This window comes from Hippocampus bargibanti, linkage group LG01 (assembly GCF_051943395.1).
Source record: "Hippocampus bargibanti isolate YZ-2025 linkage group LG01, ASM5194339v1, whole genome shotgun sequence".
NCBI classification, from domain to species: Eukaryota; Metazoa; Chordata; class Actinopteri; order Syngnathiformes; family Syngnathidae; genus Hippocampus; species Hippocampus bargibanti.
Genome location: NC_142734.1, coordinates 1651103 through 1667443, shown reverse-complemented (window position 1 = coordinate 1667443; position 16341 = coordinate 1651103). Strand labels below are relative to the sequence as shown.

General features: G+C 42.0%; 2 protein-coding genes and 1 long non-coding RNA gene across 4 annotated transcripts; 1 reads left to right on the top strand and 2 right to left on the bottom strand.

Moving 5' to 3' along the window:
* The first annotated feature begins 399 nt into the window (after window positions 1-399).
* retreg2 (reticulophagy regulator family member 2) lies at window positions 400-8298 on the top strand. The gene is made up of 9 exons (XM_089023264.1): window positions 400-905; window positions 1526-1629; window positions 2269-2299; window positions 3235-3364; window positions 4229-4313; window positions 4644-4781; window positions 4880-4974; window positions 6014-6149; window positions 6546-8298. The coding sequence occupies exons 1-9, from the start codon at window positions 652-654 to the stop codon at window positions 7145-7147; spliced, it is 1575 nt and encodes a 524-aa protein (XP_088879390.1). The 5' UTR covers window positions 400-651; the 3' UTR covers window positions 7148-8298.
* LOC148902689 (uncharacterized) lies at window positions 4782-6730 on the bottom strand. Of its 2 annotated transcripts, none has more exons than XR_016113476.1 (4): window positions 6590-6730; window positions 6360-6519; window positions 5888-6143; window positions 4782-4921 (listed from the first exon to the last, which is right to left on the bottom strand). It is a non-coding gene; the product is annotated as an uncharacterized LOC148902689 (long non-coding RNA). The 2 variants fall into 2 exon arrangements; XR_016113481.1 differs by having other exon boundaries at window positions 4783-4921; window positions 5960-6143.
* Window positions 8299-8451: 153 nt separating the features above from the next.
* On the bottom strand, window positions 8452-16276 carry mdh1b (malate dehydrogenase 1B, NAD (soluble)). The gene is made up of 10 exons (XM_088986876.1): window positions 16144-16276; window positions 14469-14581; window positions 14261-14395; window positions 13205-13347; window positions 12840-13008; window positions 11651-11987; window positions 10813-10954; window positions 9966-10141; window positions 9748-9883; window positions 8452-9280 (listed from the first exon to the last, which is right to left on the bottom strand). Exons 1-10 carry the CDS (start codon window positions 16163-16165, stop codon window positions 9145-9147), a joined length of 1509 nt encoding a protein of 502 aa, XP_088843002.1. The 5' UTR covers window positions 16166-16276; the 3' UTR covers window positions 8452-9144.
* Window positions 16277-16341: the final 65 nt, after the last annotated feature.

Sequence of the window (16341 nt, the reverse complement as noted above, 5' to 3'; positions counted from 1 at the left end):
GCGGAATTTACAAATTATTATTATTATTTATTTACATTTATTACATTGTATCTGCGTGTCACTTTCCTGGGAGATCTGACAATGAACCTACTTACGAATAAAGAGAAACAACTTATATGCTACGGATATATTCTGAACATATTCGTTAGCGTGACTTAGGTTCGGTTAATTCGAAATTCGTCGCTGCAGTTTAAATGGAGTCCCATCAAAAACCGAAGAGAATCGAATATTCCACGTGAAAGGGAAGATCACATTTGTAGTAATATCTTCCTCCGCACGGTGGCAGATTTGTGTTTATAGAGTAAACAAGGAAACACCTGACCTTTTTTTTATGACGCGTGACTCCTCCCCCCACAGCTCACAACACAAATTTTACCGGAAATAGTTGCTATGAGACGGCGTATTTTGGGTGTTTATTTTGTTATTTTGTTTTATCGCTTTTTTTGTTGAAGAAAACAGCACAGATAATATATTAGCTGTTCTCATTTTGATCGTGTGACTCGTAATTTTATCGTGTCTGAACCCTGGTTGTTTATTGTCATATTTAATTTTGAAAATCTCAGCGGAATATTGTTTAACGATGTTTTTTACTTGACCCTGAATCTCGCCACAGATAGCCAAAAAAAAGACAACAAAGTGGCGTTAACAAACATGGCGAGCTCCGAAGAGTCACCAAGACGCCCCTCCGTTACATCCGCTTCGCTGGCCTTGGAGGCCCTGTTCCCCGCCGGCACGTCGGAGCACGTTTGCGGCGAAGGGAACCCGGAGCTCGAGCGACTCCGGGAGCGCCTTCAAGACTGGCTGTCGCCGTACGAGCCTGCTCTGCTGTGGCTTCAGCGGCTGCTGGTGTGGGAGAGGCCGCTGTACAGCATAATGGTGGCGTTCACGTTAAACACGTTATTCTGGTAAGGCGTCGTTTTGGCGCTTCATCGTCTGTTTGTTGACTGTCACTTCGCTGGCAGGTCGTTGTTTGAATGTTTTGAGAGATACGCCATCTCAATGTCAGTTGGGATATGAATGGTCGGATAAAATGGCTAATCCCACCTTTAGCCGAATGCTAGCAGGGAAATCTCGACAGCGCCGTGTTACTTGTTTGTAACGATGTGACAACAATTTTCAATAATAATTCATCATACATTTTCTAATACCATATTAAAGTGGATTTATAGCTTTTAAATGATGTATAGATTGGTGTTCTATGACAAATAAGGAAATTATTATCTATCTATCTAGCTAGTTGTCTGTCTATTAACTAGCTAGCTAGCTATAGGCTATCTACTACAAGCTAAATTTACTTCAGTTTCATTTCATTTCATACGTTTTATTTCATTCGTGCAAAATCTAAGTGTCAAATATCAGTAATAGTTTAGCAATTAGCACAAAGGTTGGCAACAAAGCCAGATGCTTAGCATACCTTTGTATATAATTCAATGGACGTGGCGCTCTTTGTGTGTGTTGTCACTCATTCCAGTTGTGCAACGAGGCACACAAAGGTGCTAATCTGCTCATGGTGCACCTTTCATAGGCTCCTGTCGTACACCTCCCTACGTCCGCTATTCTTGTTCAGTGTGTCCCTGCTGGGGCTGATGCTGCTGGAGAGATGGAAGCCCAAGTTGCTCACCGTGACAAGTAAGAAAAAAAAATCATATTAATTAATTACCCACATAGCAATCTATTTTCTGTCTATTAGCTATATATCTAGCTAGTTGTCTATCTGTTTGTCTGTCTATTAAATAGCTATCTACCAAGCTAGCTATCTGGCTGGCTATCTATTAGCTAGATGGCTAGCTTTCTATCTATTGGAGTTATTCCTGGTTCATGTGGATGCTAGCTTTCTAGCTATCTAGATATTTTCTGTCTATTAGCTATCTATCTAGCTAGCTGGCTATCTGTTTGTCTGTCTATTAGCTAGCCAGCTAGCTATTAGCTATCTACCGAGCTAGCTATCTGGCTGATATCTATTAGCTAGCTTTCTATCTGTTTGAGTTATTCCGGGTTGAGTGAACGCTGGCGCGTGTGTTTGCCCCTGCTCACCCACAGAAAAAAAACTTGGTTGTCCTTTACGTTTCTTCAAGTCACAAGTTATTTCCTGGCCAACACCACCCTCTAGTGGACGTGCAGTGAATCACACCACACTCGCAGCTGTGGAGTGATTCAGACATAGCACTACTGAAGGCCTAGGAGTAACAAGCTCGGCCTACCACTGCTTTACAATATATAATATTGAATTGCAATTTCAACATGTTCGAATGTTTCCTCTCTCTCTAGTTCCACGGGTAGAAGTTTCCCTCATTCAGAGGTATGTTGAGTGCAAATCATTTTGGGATTATCTGATGATTACAGTAATACCTCAGTTTACGAACTTTTCGCCTCATGAACATTAAATTCGTGAGCATATAGTCTTGGCTAACGAACTACTTTTCTGCGGACGAACCAAACCACACGGTCGAACAGCGCCACGGTGGCTGGCGGACTAGTTTCGTCATCCCCTTTTTTTGAGTGCAGACGTGGTTTGTTATCGAGCGGAGTACTTTTGCTATTATGGGACCGAAAAAGACCCCATCACAGGCTAGTGTTAAGCCGAAGAAAATGACGGTCCAGCAGAAGAAGGAGATCATCAAAAAACACCAATGAGGTGCGCGTTTGTGTGACTTAGCGTCCCAGTACCATTACGCTAAGTCGACCATTGCTACGTTCGGCTAAGGGTATGTCTGTGTTGTCTAAGAAACGGTCTCAGGCAATAGAAGAGGTTAAAAAAAATTCTGTTGATTTGGATTAACGAAAAGCAGGTAGCAGGGGACAGTGTGAATGATGGTATTTTCGCCGAGAAAGCACGGCAACTTCACTCGGATATCATCAAGAGGCATCTACATCAACAACCATTACAAAGGTAAATAAAATGACTTTATTATACAGTACAGTTGATTTCTTTCATTACAATACAATTGCATATTTATTATACATAAAATAAGGTATATTTTGTGTCATTTTAAGGCTTATTTTGTCAAAAATTATGTTTTATGGGGACCTGGGAACGGATTATTCTTATTTTAATGGTTTCCTATGGGAAATTAATTTTTGGGATACACACTTTTCACCTTACACACACTTTCTGGGAACCAATTAAGTTCGTAAGGTGAGGCATCACCGTATATGTGTCCATGCATGCGTATTCGTGTCTTGTCTGTCTCAACATGAACATGGAATATCCAAATGCTTTGTATGTGTGTGCAGTGAATCGATGAGCACCAAGCAGCGTCTTCTCAGTGTTCCTGAGCTCAGTCACCACCTGGCAGAAAGTTATTTGACGTGTTGCCTCGTCCTTCACGACACACTCCAATACAAACGACAGAATCACGGCAAGGTAAAACACACCGCGGGTACTTGGAATGGACACTATGTGTTGTTTTGTGTGTGTAGATAGCTAGCTAGGTAGTCAGCTACTTAGCTAGCTAGGTAGCCAGCCTTTCAAAACTCAAGCGTTCAGCGTTCACTCAACCCGGAATAACTCAAATAGATAGAAAGTTAGCTAGCTAGCTAATAAATAACTAATAGATAGCTAACTAGCTAGTTAGATATCGAAGAGATAACAAATAGATAGCTAGCTATGTAGCCAGCTAGCTAGTTGGATAGCAAATAGATATCTAGCTAGGTCGTCAGCTAGCTAGTTAGACAGTGAATAGATAGCAAATAGCTCGCTTGGTAGTCAGCTACATAGCTAGCTAGGTAGCCAGCCTTTCAAAACTCTCAAGGTCACTTTACAGTCACAAGATCAGTTTTTCTGTGGGTGAGCAGCGGCAGCCACACGCCCCAGCGTTCACTCAACCCGGAATAACTCAAATAGATAGAAAGTTAGCTAGCTAGCTAATAAATAACTAATAGATAGCTAACTAGCTAGTGAGATAGCGAAGAGATAGCAAATAGATAGCTAGCTATGTAGCCAGCTAGCTAGGTCGTCAGCTAGCTAGTTAGATAGTGAATAGATAGCAAATAGCTCGCTAGGTAGTCAGCTACATAGCTAGCTAGTTAGCCAGCCTTTCAAAACTCTCAAGGTCACGTTACAGTCACACGATATGTTTTTCTCTGGGTGAGTAGTGGCAGCCACATAACTTCCGTCTACCTATTAGCAGTTTGAAGACACGATCGCTGATAAAGTGTGTCATCGGTGATGTATTATTTTTATTATTATTGTTATTTTTATCGTATTTATTAATTTTTTTTGTGCCAGTTCTGCGCCATGATGTGCAGCGGCTGTTTGGCGCTTGCGGTTGTTGGGCATTACGTTCCGGGAATCATGATCTCTTATATTATAGGTGAGTACACGTTTTGTCCCATCAAGTCCACTTTTCAATCATAATTAATTCATCACACATTTTCTGATACCATATTAAAGTGCATTGAAATAGCTTTCAAATGATGTATAGATTATTGTTCGATGACAAATAATCAGGAAATAAGGGCATTTTTAGTGTTCGAAATATGAGGGGATTTTCTGCCTGTAACGAGCGAGAACTACACAGAAAATGCAATTTAAATAGAACAAATTGGATAATGGCGCTCGGTGTCATCTTCTCAAATGGCAGTGAATGAGTTAACTACCTGCAACGATTTCCCCTTTTGCTTGAACTTCCTTTTTTTTCCAGGCCTAAGTGTGATTCTGTGGCCACTCGTGGTGTACCACGAACTGATCCAAAGGATGTACACCGGCCTGGAGCCCATCTTCATGAAACTGGACTACAGCATGAAGGGAGAAACGGAATGTCGCAAGCATGAAAAGAGGAGTGAGCCTCAAACGCTCGCCTGCCCGCCGCTGAGCGTATCCGCCACAAAGGTCAATCTCAAGATTGACCTTTTGAAAATATTTGCTTGGTCTCCCCAGAGGTGAAGAAGAAGAAGATGGAAGAGGGCGACGAGCCCCGAGCTGAAACGGAGAGTGAAGAAAGTGAGGAGGAGCTTTCCTGTTTTGCACCAACGGTACGGTACGGCCCTCCGTTAAAGGACAACCGACACCATTTTGCTAGCTTACGGTGGGCTAATTTTAGCAGTATGTATCACGTGACCTAGACAAGCGTTTTGACATGTGTCAAGAGTAAGTCATAGACAGATGTAATCTGGGATGTTTTCATTTTTCAAAATAAAACAGTTCGGACTCAGATAATAAATAAAACGGAAATTATGTCAATTATTTATTCTTTCTGTGCGGCCCGGTACCAAATGACCCACGGACCGGTACCGGTCCGCGGCCCGGGGGTTGGGGACCTCTGATCTAAAATACCCAAAACGTCCGTGTCGATGGCGAAATTAGAAGGAAAACATAAATAACGCGATAGTGAATTGTTGTGTGTTGCACCATGACTACTATTTGACACTAGTTGACACAAATTCCCAGCAGACAAATCAGCCCATTTCCAACGGAGCTTGGGTGCCATCTTGTGCATTTTCTGGGACGCTACTGGCTATCTGTTTGTCTATTAGATAGCCAGCTAGCTATTAGCTATCTGGCTGATATCTATTAGCTATCTAGCTAGCTAGCTTTCTATCTATTTGAGTTATTCCGGGTTGAGTGAACGCTGGCGCGTGTGGCTGCCGCTGCTCACCCACAGAAAGAAAACGTATCCATTTACAGTTTCATTTTGAAGTCGTTTTTGAACACTTTAAGTCATATTTTTATTGGTGTTTTTCATTTGACGAATAACGTTGTGGGTATTTTAGATGCTCTAAAACGTTTTTCTGATGTCAGTTAGGAAACAAAAAAATGTCGGTTGTCCTTTAAGGCTCGTATAAGTAACCTGTATATGTTTGCACTAAAAAAAATAAACATTTGATAAATTATATGCTCTATAAAGACAACTAGAGAGAGTACGACAACAAAAATACTCGTATGTACCGTTGTTCGTAACTCGAATGTTCGTAAGTAGGGGAGTGTCTGTATAAAGGCACTCGGTCCATCCACAACCACCTTTGGTTAGCTATGGTCTGCCATTGATTGCCTCCTTGTTCTCGTCTCGTTCAGGTGGACGTGAGGACGACGGCCTTGGCGATGGCCATCACCGACTCTGAGTTGTCTGACGAGGAGGCCTCCATCTTGGAGAGTGGCGGCTTCTCAGTCTCCAGAGCTACGACGCCCCAACTGATGGACGTCTCTGAAGGTAAATGAAGATTGGTGGTCAAAGTTACACTTGGTTTATTTCTTTAATTATAATACCATAGCACATTTATTATACATAAAGTAAGGTATATTTTGTGTAGTTTTAAGGTTTAGAAAATTAGAAAGTAGAACATTGTTTTATGGGGACCTGGAAACGGATTATTCTCATTTTAATGGTTTCCTATGGGAAATTACTTTTTGGGATACACACTTTTCGCCTTACACACTCTGTCTGCGAACCAATTATGTTCGTAAGCCAAGGTGTCACTGTATTGTTGAAAAGGTTTCTTCAGCAGTCATCCGTACTTCTGTCAAGGCGTCGGGCGTTTCGCTCCTCATCCGAAAAGCTTCATCAGCGAACTAAAGTTGTGCTGGGAATTGTTCTTATATTATTCAGACCTGGATCAACAGAGTTTCCGCGGCGAGCCCGAAGAGTCCTACCTTCGCGATCTCCCCGAGTTTCCCTCCATTGAGGAGTTCCCATCGTTGGAGCGCCGCAACCTCTTGGGATTTCCGTTGCAAAGCTCGGGCGACCCATCGCAGGCGACCGGTCCCGCCGACGCCGAAGTTTTGAGCCCCGCCAGCCTCCTCATCCAGCACCTGGCGTCCCCGCTGCACTTTGTCAACACTCATTTCAACGGCAACGGGAGAGCGCCGCCGTCCCTCGAGGCCCTCAGCCAGGAGATCGTGAGCACGGCCATCTCCACCGTGGTCCAAAACACTTTAGCGGCGTTGCTACGCTCCAGCCAGGCCGGCGAGGAACCCGTCCTGGCTGAATTCCTGCCTGGCGAATCCCCGCCCACGGCGCCCGACGAGGACCCCGAGACCCTCGCCACGGAAAGCGTCGCCGCTGACGCGCTGTTAACCACCGAAGAAGAAGATTTTGAACTTCTGGACCAAAGTGAACTGGAACAGGCCGATGAGGACTTGGACCTCAACCCTGATGGAGCGTTGGTGGGCGGAGCCTCTGAAGCTCCGCCTCATCAAGACCAGTCATAGCTTCCCCTTTGGCCCCTCCCCCTACCCTACTTGAGTCCGATGTGTTTTGTTTTTAATTTGTCCTTTTTGATGATGTCATACGTAGCCAAAAAATGGTTGATGCCTGACTTCAGCTATGTTAGCATTTTGGTCGGATGTCAAAATGCTAACGTAGCTGAAGTCAGGCGTCAACCTTTGAAGATCTGCTTTGGATAGCATGTTGCTAACGAAGCAATTTGCTAACGATGCAAATTTGTACGCTTTTTGAGGTCAGATGTCAAAATGCTAACGTAGCTGAAGTCAGGCATCAACCTTTGAACATCTGCTTCAGATAGCATGTTGCTAACGAATTTAGACTTGGTGCTACGTTACAATTTTGACATCTGACCTCAAAAAGCATCCAAATTCGCTTCGTTAGCAAATTGCTTCATTAGCAACATGCTATCCGAAGCAGATGTACAAAGGTTTATGCCTGACTTCAGCTACGTTAGCATTTTGACATCTGACCTCAAAAAGCATCTAAATTTGCTTCGTTAGCAACATGCTATCCAAAGCAGATGTTCAAAGGTTGATGCCTGACTTCAGCTACGTTAGCATTTTGACATCTGACCTCAAAAAGCATCCAAATTCACCTCGTTAGCAAATTGCTTCGTTAGCAACATGCTATCAGAAGCAGATGTTGTTACATCGATTAGGCATGCGTTTTAGCGCATATTCAAAAATTTCTCGCACCTTTTTAACAAAGTTTTTGTCGCACTGGCCTCAAATCCGAAATTCGCCTTGGTTTCATTGAGCAACAAAATGCGACGGTCGTAGTTGCGCTATCACTTATTGACAAGAAGATCTTTGATATCCACTAGAGACAAAAAAGGAACTTTGCTCTGTTGTTAAACCCTCGTTTTGACTAATATGCGAGGGGAATGTTATTATTAAGCCACGTCATTGCGATAGGTGACATTGAGTTCTTGTTGACCATCTTTGACATTTTATCATGACGAGTACGTCGCATGCCATGATTGACCCCTGTCCGATTGCGATGTTTCGGCGTTACGTTCATTTCCCCAATGTTTCCTCGTGAATTGTATTTGTACGAACTCCCCATTCTACCAGCCTCGCTGGTGTATATTGCAGAAATGATTATGAAAATAAATAAATATGTAATTTATATGTTACACGATATTCCGCATGTAGAACAACGACTACTAGTTAGGTTCATGGTTTGTTGTTGCTCACTTGAGATAGCAAACGAGCTGGCTACCTATTTACTATCTATTAGCTGTCTGACTGGCTAGCTGTCTAGCTATCTATTAGCTAGCTATTAGTTATCTATTAGCTAGCTAGCTAGTATTTATCTATTAGCTAGCTAGCTATCGATTAGTTATCCATTAGCTAGCTAACTTTCTACCTATTTGAGTTATTCAACTATCGAGCTAACCATGAGTTATCTATTAGCTAGCTAGCTAACTTTCTACCTATTTGAGTTATTCAACTATCCAGCTAACTATCAATTAGTTATCTATTAGCTAGCTAACTTTCTACCTATTTGAGTTATTCAACTATCCAGCTAACTATCTATCAATTAGTTATCTATTAGCTAGCTAACTTTCTACCTATTTGAGTTATTCAACTATCGAGCTAACTATGAGTTATCTATTAGCTAGCTAGCTAACTTTCTACCTATTGGAGTTATTCAACTATCTAGCTAACTATCTGAGTTATCTATTAGCTAGCTAGCTATCAATTAGTTATCTATTAGCTAGCTAACTTTCTACCTATTTGAGTTATTCAACTATCTAGCTAACTATGAATTATCTATTAGCTAGCTAGCTAGCTATCGATTAGTTATCTATTAGCTAGCTAACTTTCTACCCATTTGAGTTATTCAACTATCTAGCTAATTATGAGTTATCTATTAGCTAGCTCACTAACTTTCTACCTATTTGAGTTATTTGGTGAATAAAACTTAATATTGCATGACAAAGTAAGAATAAAAGAACACATTTAAAGGTATGATGCAACTACGGCGCATCTGATTTGGCCTCCTGGTTGTCGTCCGCATCTGATTTGGCCTCCTGGTTTTCCGTGGATGTGTCAAAGTTTTGATCAGGCTTTTCGTTGGCCTCTTTACTCGAGTTCTCGGGGTCCATTTTTTTCCTGCGAAGGAAATCCATCATATACGACGTTAGGCGTGCTGTAGGTTTGAAGACGCACAAAAAAAAACAATGCGATCGACATTATACGATTACACAGGAATGGTCCATCGATGAATGTGGCTGCCGCTGCTCACCCGCAAAGGAACTAACTGATCTTGTGACTGGGCTGTCCTTGAGAGTTTCGAAAGGCGCTTAGAAATGAATTGTATTATTATTATTACTCTTTCTATTAGCTAGCTTGCCACCTAACTATTTATTTGCTATCTATTAGCTGTCAAGCTATCTAGCTAGCTATCGTTTAGCTATCTAGCTGGCTTGATAGCTATCTATTAGCGACTGTATCCTGTGACTGTAAAGTGACCTTGAGAGTTTTGAAAGGTGCTTCTAAATGAAATGTATTATTATTATTATTATTATTATTATTATTATTATTATTATAAAAAAGGGTATTTTAGCGAAATTCCTTGCCTGAGATTATGTGCAAAAAGGTGAAGTTTCTCCTTCAGATCATCTCCAACGGTCACGCCGGACACCACCGACCATTGGCTGTTTGTGAACGTTACCGGCATTGAAAGGACGACGTCGCCGGGGAGCTCGTAATGGTCTGCAAGTTGCCCAAATGATCTTTAAAATTTGTTATTGTTGTCGAAGTGCGCATATTAGGAGCCTTTTTTGTCATATTTTACCTGCGCATGCGACCCCGACAGAAAACACCTGACTGGGAGTCAAGGTCCCATTCCAGGCTTTTAGGAGAGTGAGGATCCCATTGGCAGTCGACATGTCCGCTCCGCGACATGTTTTTGAGACGACGGCTGCCCGCTGACCACGAACGATGTCTTGGAAGTCGTTCTCAAGCCATTCCCTAAATTTAAAAAAAGGTGCGCAGCGGCATTTTTGTTTTATTGTTTGACGCCTCTTGAATGGTTGACACTGAATCAGGCATTCCAGGTGGACATCTTGTACTCATAGGCTAATTTTAATTGTTTAGAGCAGCGGAGGCTCAATACGTCGTCGATAGACAGTCATGAACTGACCCTATACAAATAAAGTTGAGATGTTTTAAAGAAAAAAACTAGACGTCAGCCTATCAGCTATCCCTTCTCTTGATTGACACACCGAACATCCAATCAAACGACATTCATTATTAGCTGCACTGCGTGCTCAAACAAGGCAAAGTTAGCAAGCTAGCCGTGAGTTACATGCCATTTTCGCTGTTTTTTTCCTCTTGAACGTAAGATAACATATAAAAATAAGTGAGGGAGCTGGATCAAGTAAGAAGAAAAAAATATCACTTCTATACGGAATGGGAGGACTTTTTTTAAACTAGACCTCAGCCTATAAGCTAACCCGTCACTTGATTGACACAGGAGACAACCAATTAGACGTCATCTCATTAGGTACAGTGGTACACTTTCAGTGCTCAAACAACGCAAAGTTAACAAGCTAGCCGTTAGTTACATCCAATTTTTCGCTGTTTTTTTTTCTTAAACGTAAAATAAAATGGTTTCCTTCTTCGGTGGTTTGCTCACTGACCTGTTATAGATAATCTGGAGCACCGGATGGGAAAAGAAGGGCGGGCCTTTGATGGGTCCATCATGATTAAAAACATTTGCCCTCTGCAGATCGACGTAAAAAGCGTCTCCAACATCTCCCCACACGATCACATCCGTCACCTCTGAAATGGGACGCCACACACGGTATGTTGTATTAGTTAGCTATCTATTAGCTGGCTTGCTAGCGATCTAGCTAGCTATCGTTTAGCTATCTCGCTGGCTAAGTAGCTAGCTATGAGCGACTGTATACTGTGACTGTAAAGTGACCTTGAGAGTTTTGAAAGGTGCTTATCAATGAAATGTATTATTAGTATTACTATATCTAATAGCTAGGTAGCTACCTAACTATTTAATTGCTGTCTAGCTATCTAGCTAGCTATCATTTAGCTACCTAACTGGCTTGGTAGCTATCTATTAGCGACTGTATCCTGTGACTGTAAAGTGACCTTGAGAGTTTTGAAAGGTGCTTCTAAATGAAATGTATTATTATTACTGTATCAGCTAGCTAGCTACCTAACTATCTATTAGCTATCTATTAGCTGGCTTGCTATCAATCTAGCAAGCTATCGTTTAGCTATCTAGCTGGCTTGGTAGCTATCTATTAGCGACTGTATCCTGTGACTTTAAAGTGACCTTGAGAGTTTTGAAAGGTGCTTCTAAATGAAATCTATTATTATTATTACTGTATCTATTAGCTAGCTAGCTAGCTTCTATCTATTTGAGTTACTTCCGGGTTGAGTGAACGCCGGCGCGTGTGGTTATTATTATTATTATTGACAAGCGAGCAGGCAAAATAACGCGTTAGCGCCGTTGGCTACCTGAAGTCCTCACTCGGAGCTTGTTAGCGACAACTGCCCGGGCTTCATTCTCCAGCTGAGTCGCCATGGCAACAAATTGGCGGTGGTCTAACGAGCACGCTTTCAGGAGGAGCGAGCATCTGAGGTTGACGAGCGAGCCGCCAGCCACGATCACCTTTACATCGCCGTTGGCCCTTTCCTCAATCGAGCGGCCATATTGCGTGTAGAGGGTTGCTAGCGCTTTTAGCGTCTCTTGTTGTAGCGTCTCATCTTCTTTGTCTTCGGACCGTCGCTCGTCCAACAGGAGGATGATCTCAGCTTTCTGGAAAGCGTCTTGGAGATCTGTGTGAATGGTCACCTGTCCATACATCAAGTCAGATTGTTTATTTTTAGTACATTTTGATACAAGATGATATTTCTAATATTATTATTATTATCATTAATACATTTCATTTCTAAGCGCCTTTCAAAACTCTCAAGGTCGGTTTACAGTTACAGGATAAAGTTTTTCCGTGGGTGAGCAGCGGCAGTCACACGCACCAGCGTTCACTCAACCCCGAAGTAACTCAAATAGATAGAAAGTTAGCTAGCTAGCTAGCTAATGGATAGCTAATAAATAGCTAAGAGATAGACAGCTTACAGCCAGTGAGCTAGACAGCTAATAGCTAGCTAATGGATAGCAAATAAATAGCAAATAGATAACCAGATAACCAACAGCTAGACAGCTTTCAGACAGCCAGCTAGCCAATGGATAGCAAATATATAGCTAATAGATAGCCATATAGCCAACAGCTAGACATCTTACAGCCAGCCAGCTAGACATCTTACAGCCAGTCAGCTAGACAGCTAGCTAGCTAATGGATAGCAAATAAATAGTGAATAGATAGCCAGATAGCCAACAGCTTACAGCCAGCCAGCTAGCTAATAAATAGCTAATAGATAGCCAGATATCCAGGCTCACCAGCTAACAGCCAGCCAGCTACACATCTAATAGCTAGCCAGCTAGCTAATGGATAGCTAATAAGTAGCTAATAGCCAGATAGCCAAGAGCTAGGCAGCTAATAGCTAGCCAGCTAGCTAATTGGTTCCCAAAAAGTGTGTGTAAGGTGAAAAGTTTGTCTTCCGAACATTTATTTCCCATGCGAAACAATTAAAATGTGAATAATCCGTTCCCAGGTCCCCATAAAACATACTGTAAAAAAAAAATTGCCTTGTGGAGCAAAGGCAAAGCCAGATCTTCGGTCTCCATCTTGAGTGATTCCAGTTCCTCCGCATCGCCTTCCACATCCAGGAGGTGAAGACTGATGGCAGAGGCTTGGGAGAGAACCTCGGCGGAGAGTAGGTTGGGGATTAGCATGTTGCATGTTGGGTTGAGAGCGCTGAGGGAGTAGAAATGAAGACAATTATGTACATGGATTGGATTAGCCTTTATTAGTTTCGCAGTGGAAGAAAGAAAAACAAAATACGGGAGCTGCTGGAAAGGCAGCCACTCTCGCGGCGCCATCTTGAAGTGAAAACAACAACAAAAGTAAAAATGTCAGGAGGTGTCGGTTGTCCTTTAAATGTACTTCCCACCTGCTGATCCATATGTGAAGGGGTTGGATGAGACTGGCGCGGTGTTGCGCCTCCAAAATCAGCGTGATTTTGGTCTGGCGGTTTTCTTCTGCAATACTTTGCATCATTTCTTCTGACATATCCGATGTGATGTTGTAGAAATTCTGGCGGTAAGGTAAAGTGCATGACGCATTTGTTGTTTATTATTATTATTATTATTATTTATTATTACAGTGATACCTTGGCTTACGAACTTAATTGGTTCCAGACGATGTATGTAAGGCGAAAAGTGTGTATCCCACATACTAATTTCCCATAGGAAACCATTAAAATGAGAATAATCCGTTCCCAGGTCCCCATAAAACACAATTTTCTACTTGGTAATTTTCTAATTTCTAATTTTCTAAGCCTTAAAATTACACAAAATATACTTTATTTTACTTGTAATAATTGTGCTATGGTATTATAATTAAAGAAATAAACTGTACTGTATAATAAAGCCGTTTTATTGATCTTTGTGATGGTCGTTGATGGCGTGATGGAATGAAGTGGCCGCTTTCACCAGCATTAAACACTTGATGAGGAACGTAGCCTTCTTCTTTCACCATCTTGAGGAATGATCCCTGGTAGGTGCTTTCTCCGCCATAATTTTACCTAGTTCCTCATCAATTGTGTTCTGTTTAGCTGGGTTGATAGCTTTTTGCATCAAGTGTACAAATGGCTTGTGCGGGTTATTTGTGGAGCCTGATTGATGGGATATTTTAACCTTGCAGTCTACGCTCTCCCTTTGAATGATTAAACCACCTCCCCTCACTGCTGCCTTCTTGACCAATCACGTGGCTTTAACCGAAGACTGGGGACGGGGAATAGAGGACAAAAATGAGTCGGCTGCCATTTTCTTGTGAGGAGAACGGGCTGTGTATCCCGAAAAATAGTTTGTATGCCAAGGTAAAATTTTCATAAATGTAACGTTCGTAAATCGAAAATTTCGTAATCCAAAGGGTTCGTAAACCGAGGTGTCACTGTATTTACAAACCCCGTGTTCCACAACATCATCAGTAGGAGGAGGAGACCAACCTGACAATGTTCTAAAAAGTCATCAAAGCCCCCTAAGAAGACCCCTTTGCCACCTTGGTGCACCAACTCTCTCCACACCAGAGGAGACTCTTCATGTTTCCAGCCATTTTTCACGCACGTGTTTCGTAACCAATCCTGCAAATAGATGAGATGTCAATCAGATGCTCAAAACTTGCCATTCAACATGGTGGAAACAGGCTACGTTTACCTTCCATTCATCTGGGAGGATGGAGATCTTGTGAATGCGGAAATTCGGCAAAGAACGCATCAATCGGTCGGCCAAAAGTTCCGCTTTGGCGTAATATGGGCAGTCCGTTCTGCCTGCGGGGAAAACGGAAAGTGGAACTAGGCCGAAATCAGGTGACTGTATTTTCCAGTGTTTAAAGGACAACCGACGCCTCCGGACAAGTTGTGTCCATAATTTGTAAAATCACTTCAAATGACTTCTACTGAGCGTATTTGACAAAGATTCCACCGCATATAGCTATATTTTACCTTTTAAGACTCACGCTGAATATTCAGGAAGTCTTGTTTTCGAGTTGGTGACGATTCCTAACGTGACGTCACATCAGGAACGCCCCTGACCGAGAAAGCGACACATTTTGGGTACTTTGTTTGCTCTGAAAACTTTGTGTTGATGGCGAAATTAGAAGGAAAACACATAAATAATGCGATGGTGAATCGTGTGTTGCACCAAGACTACTATTTGATGCTAGTTGACACAAATTCCCAGCAGACAAATCAGCCCATTTTCAACGGAGCTTGGGCGCCATCTTGTGCATTTTCTGTGACACTGCATTGGTGTCCTTGACGGCTCGAATTGATATGGTAGGACTCCTCTAATCGATTGCAAACATGTATGCTTTCCTCTTCGGAACTATTTGAATCATATTCATAACTGGATGAGTAACAAGAAAGCATCTTCTCCGAATCTGAAGCCATTGTTTTGATTCTAGAGCAAGGCAAGTTGTCCTGGCGTCACGAAAAAGAGGGCGGGACCTTCTCAAAATGAACCTTTCTCAGATCATTTTGAAGTAGTTTTAGGACACTTGAAGTCATTTTTCTTGGTGTTTTGCATTTGACTAAAAATATCAGCCTGCATGTTTTGGGTATTTTAGATGCTATAAAACATTTTTCTGATGTCAGTTAGGAAACAAAAAAATGGTGTCGGTTGTCCTTTAAACATATAGACAAAAAATATCCAAAACCACAGGATGTACGCAAAAAGACTTCTCTGTTTACATTGTATTCTTCATTATTACCTACTATGTGGAAATACAGGTAAACGTCTGTAAATCTGAATTATTATTGTCAAGAAAACCCCCACTGCGATTGTCACTTCTGTGCATTACGGTAATCAGTCGCCGGCGATCGGCGTTGGCCACCTTCAAAATGAAAACGTCTCAACGAAGACGGTTCTTGGCACTGTTATAGGAGTTCTTATTCTTCCTGTGTGAATGTTGTACTTACCCGACAGCCAATAAACTGCTTATTTTACATTTGTTTATTTAAATCCAAACCACTGCCGTGCATGTATTTATTATATCTCTTTTATTTCGAAGGTGGTTCACGTCACTCGCTCGAGGAAGACTACCGTAATGCACAGTGTTGGCAATCGATGTGACGGTTGATTTAACTTCAATTTTGCGAGTGGAGACCGGCTTGACCGCAGTAAAACAATTTGGAGCAGCGCCCGAGTTGATAATGACGGAACAGATGAAGTCAGTATTCGTTAATGGATAATTTAAACGATGCTTTAATTTCATGAATACAAGGCGAACTCAAATCTAATTTTATTTGTAGTTTTTGGTTGCTGTCTCTTGGCTGTTCTGATGATTCATAATAAAAGAATCTAACGTCTGTGGTCACATTCATCAACTTACCAGCCAACACGAATTTAGCCATTTTATTAGACGACTTTCGCTGCTCGGGCAGAAGGCGGCACAACGCACAACATAATCGAATCGAATCCAAATTTGAATAAAGTTGTTTGTATTCCCGTTGCCCGGTAACCTGTTCTCCAGTGGATGAGACCGGAACTAACGACACAGCGGCAGTCGAATAATGAACATTTATGTTAC